Below are 4,859 nucleotides of genomic sequence, written 5' to 3'. Positions count from 1 at the left end.
TTTTAGTCTCAATGACAAGTCCACAACCTCTTCAACCAGCATTATGGCTTCGACACCTCTATCTCTCATTCTCATTACCCTCAATATTCAACTTCTCCTCCTCCTCCTCTCACCTCAAACTCAAGCCCAAACCTCAGCCCCAGCACCATCTCCCTCAGGCCCTCTCAACCTCACAGCAATCCTTGGAAAAAATGGCCAATACAGTACCCTCATTCGCCTCCTCCAGGAGACCCAAACAGACATCCAAATCGCGAACCAGCTCAACAACTCTGCTCAAGGCTTGTCTGTCTTTGCACCCACTGACAATGCCTTCAACAACCTCCCATCTGGTACCATAAATGGCCTCACAAACCAGAACAAAGTCTTACTTTTGCAATACCATATAATACCTAAATACTACAGCCTAACTGATCTCCTAACAGTTAGCAACCCAGTTCCTACTCAAGCCTCAGGCCAAAATGGCAATTGGGGGCTCAACTTTACAGGCCAAGGCAACCAAGTGAATGTATCGACAGGGATCGATGCGACACAAATCAACAATGCACTAAGGCAACAACCTCCATTGGCGGTTTACCAAGTGGACAAGGTATTGTTGCCTGAGGAATTGTTTGGAGCTAAGTCTCCAGCTTCAGCTCCACAGGCGAAAGCCCCATCAAGCAGCTTGAATAATTCAACAAACACCTCAGCCCCGGCGTCACCTTCCTCTGGTACAAGTGCAGGAGGGAGAAATGTGGTAGGTTTGGGTTTGACTCTTGGGCTAGGGTTGGCTTGCATGGGGGCTTTCTCTTGAGAAGAAGTGTTGAGAATGTCTCTTTTTCTTTTTCTTGTTTTTTGGTTTAATTTGGAATTGCCATGAAGATCTACATTCATGTTATTTCTTTTTCTCTCTCTCTCTCTTTTTTTTTTTTTTTTTTTGCATTTTTTTAATCGTAACATGAGTTTGTTGGCATATGTTTCCACTTTTTGGTTTCAAAGAATGATCGATATTGGGTATTGGTTTATCTACTTCTTCTTTTTTTCTTGATATGTAATTGGTTTATGATATCTACTTGATTAAAAACATTGTGTTTGGTGATCTATCCATAAAATTAAAAAGTGATTTTAGATCTACTTATTTGATTAAAGTTTAGTTTTAGCGGAGCTACGTTGGGGTCGAAAGAGGCCATGGCCTCCCCAATTTTTTTTTTTTTTTTTTAAATTTTAAAAGCCAGTAGATATATATCAGTATAAGTGTTATCCATACTATTTTAACTTTTTCAAAGAGTGTAAATTCTGGCCCCCCCCTACCGCGTTCAATAAAATTTTATATATTTAAGAATATATTTTAGATTCAATTAAATAGGATTACAATCCTATACAAATTTATCACCAAGTTAATTAATTGGACAATCAAACACTAATAATAAGCACTACACAAACTTATTTTAACAATTATCTATAATAAAAAATAAAAAAAGAATAAACAAAATCTAGATTTTGCTCGAACCTCATTGAAAAAACTCAATGGCTTACTTTGGAGTTCGACGGGAAGATCTCATTCTTCATCCTCAATAAATTACTCAACTTAACAGTCACACTATCAATGACGACAGCACCAGACTCCTACAGAATTTGCATTTAGGCTTTTACTCTCCTCTCTCTCTCTCTAATTTCTTAGTTGGTCTGGTGACTCTGGTCTGCTGTTCTCTCTTCTTCTTTTCTTTTTTCTTTTTTTTTTTTTCTTTTTTTTTCATGCTTTACTCTTTCATTCCACGGCCCAAGACAAGATTTTTTTACAAATTTGGGTTATAAGTGTTTCAAATCATACACGTCACGACGTGTATGGACACTTCAACTCGTCTTCAAAAACAAAAGCAATTGTCTTAGGTTTGACCTTTCTAATTTCTTCTGCTTCTTATTTCTCATTAATGCTCCATTTGCTTTGATGTGAAATATATTTTTCATAAAATATTTTCATTTTAGAGTGTTTGGTAGCATTTGTGAAAATGTTCAGTAAATCATTTTGTAAAAATTTTCTAATCACACAACCCACTGGATTACTGCAATAGAGCAAATCAAAGCAAAATTTTGTCTAGTTGGAGCTATTGAAGCATCACCAGCAAATCCAAAGTCACAACCCATTAAAAAAACTGCAACAATCATCAGATCCCACCAAGCTACATAGAATACACAAAACCCATCAAACAACCCAAGTCATCTATGAAACCACCGTCCACCCACCACCGTGACAAATGAAACCCATACCTGAAACCCATCAAACAACCCAGGCCGTCCGTCAAGGCACCATCACTCCGCCTCTACCACTATCGACAAACACAAACCATACCCAAAATCCATCATCACAAAAGTCATCCACTCACTAAATCCACCGTAATCCGGCCCACCAAAAGTAGCTCCACCACAATTCGACCTCCAGAAACTCAACTCAACAATCTTAGATGAATTTTAATCTCTTCAATCTGGGCCATGAAGGGTGATTTTTGAAGCTGAAGAACTAGGTCGGATTCGGTAAGGAGTGGCACCACCGGTGGTCTGTCGTTGATGGGTGTTGTCGCTGGTCTCATTGGTTTGGCTGGGGAGAGAGTTTGAGAGAGGGAGAGAAGAAGTGTGAGAGAGGGAGAGAATAACTGAGAAGAAGAGGGAGATAGGATTGGGTGTGAGATTTTTGTAAAATGTTTTACTATTGATTTTTTGGTAAAATATTTTACAAGCTTTTATGCACAAACTTTGGTCAAACTGAAAATATTTTACAACTTTGACTATATTTTACATGCAAACAAACACTTGAAAATAGAAAATTATTTTACTTCAAAACAAGCGGAGCGTAATGTGTCCATTTTGGAACAATTTATTTAACTTTATGCTAAACATTTTTGCTAAAAGTGTGTTAATATATACTTGTACTTAAAAAAAAGTAAAAAAAGAAAAAGTGAAGTTTTATTTAGCTTTTGGTTAAAAATGTACTAGGTGAGAAAGAGTAAGAAAAAAAAAATGGTTTTAAAAAATAGTACATGAAAATTAAGAAGCAAAAGGTTAAATTATAAGCTAGTCTCAAATACACACTAAGTAAATGTGTACAATATTGTAAAAATTAATTTAGTCTACGATGTAATATTTATATCAATAGTACAAAATAAACCTATAATTACCCACAACATAAAAGTATAATGTGTAATTTGTAATTTATTATTTCATATTTGATTATATTTTTGTATGCATGAAGTGTTTATTTGTATACTCTTTTTTAGCAATCTTTAATGGACTAGTAATTTTGTTATATCTTAGTCATTATGCTTAATGAATTATAATTTAATTTAAAAATCTAGGTTTATAGGAAAGTTTAAATTTATTGATTAATTCTTAATGAGAAGGAAATATGGTAACATTATTATTTTAACTATTGTATATATAGAGATAAAAAAAAAATCATCATATCTTTTTTGTTCCCCCCCCCCCCCAATCAAAATTAATTTAGTCTATGGTGTAATATTTATATTAATAGTACAATATAAACCTATAATTAACCACAAAATAAAAGTATAATAGTATAATGTGTAATGTGTAATTTGTTATTTCATATTTGATTATATTTTTGTATGCATGAAGTGTTTATTTGTCTACTCTTTTTTAGCAATCTTTAATGGACTAGTAATTTTGTTATATCTTAGTCATTATGCTTAATGAGTTATAAGTTAATTTTAAAAACTAGGTTTATAGGAAAGCTAAAATTTATTGATTCATTCTTAATGAGAAATAAATATGGTAACATTATTATTTTAACTATTGTATATATAGAGGAAAAAAATAATCATCATATTTTTTTGTTTGGCCCCCAAAATCAAATTCCTGTCTTCGTCACTGGTTTTAGTATAAGTATTAGTTTAGCTTTTTAATAACCAAATTACTTATGAACATAGAGAAAAAAATAATCAAATTTGATACACCAAAATGAAAAATCTCAAAATCTAGAGATCGAAATGAAAAATAATCACACACTTCAAAAAAAATAGTAATATAAACTTATTTCTAAAATCATTTTTTAAGACTTGAAATCACTTTTCAAAATCTTAACTTCTTATTCTATCAAGAATTTTATAGTTTAACTGGCATCTTATATATGATATTTTTAATAGAAACATCCAAAGTCAAACCTCCATCTCCTACTGCAATCGTTGAATACTTTAATTTATACCCAGAAAAAAAAAAAAAATCTCATTCTAATATTAAGAAAATGGATCTCTCTCTCTCTCGTGGTATAAGAGAGTCTATTAAACAGAGCTAACAGGGGAAGCCCGAATAGAACGAGTAGTAGGAGAGAATTGCTATCCGAAAGCAAAGCCTCTAAAACAATAGGAGGAGACTAAGAAAATAGAATAAAATGTTCTACTTGTGAACATCCATATTTAGCAAGAGAATCTGCCACTTTGTTAGCCTCTCTAAAGCAATGCTTGATTTCCACCTAGTGGTGACTCCACATTGACTTGAGGGGGTCCAATTGAACCCCCTAACTCGGGACAATTTTCTTTTAGAAACAAACATACACACACACAAAATGGAGAAGGAAAATAGTTCTAATACAAAAGCATACTAAAAACTCCACTCAAAAGCCATGGTAATTTTTAAGAGAGGGATAAATTATACTACACATAACATGCTTTCTTAAGCAATATGAGAATTACCCATTCTTTTTTTTTTTTTTTTTTAGAAACAAACACACACACATACACATAAGAGAGAGGTAAAGGGGGGACAAAAAAATGTTACGTAATAATTTTATATTTTTTTATGGTTATGACCATCCAAAAAATAATTTTGAACCCTTTAAAAGAAGCTCAATAATAAAATAATTCAACACAAAC

General features: G+C 33.0%; 1 protein-coding gene across 1 annotated transcript; it reads left to right on the top strand.

Moving 5' to 3' along the window:
- LOC142641369 (fasciclin-like arabinogalactan protein 9) lies at window positions 1–874 on the top strand. The gene has a single exon (XM_075815790.1). It carries the CDS (start codon window positions 44–46, stop codon window positions 788–790), a length of 747 nt encoding a protein of 248 aa, XP_075671905.1. The 5' UTR covers window positions 1–43; the 3' UTR covers window positions 791–874.
- Window positions 875–4,859: the final 3,985 nt, after the last annotated feature.

The sequence above is a fragment of the Castanea sativa genome, chromosome 6 (assembly GCF_040712315.1).
Source record: "Castanea sativa cultivar Marrone di Chiusa Pesio chromosome 6, ASM4071231v1".
In the NCBI taxonomy this organism is placed as follows: Eukaryota; Viridiplantae; Streptophyta; class Magnoliopsida; order Fagales; family Fagaceae; genus Castanea; species Castanea sativa.
Note: the sequence above shows the minus strand (reverse complement) of the source record. Positions and strands in the feature narration are given on the sequence as shown.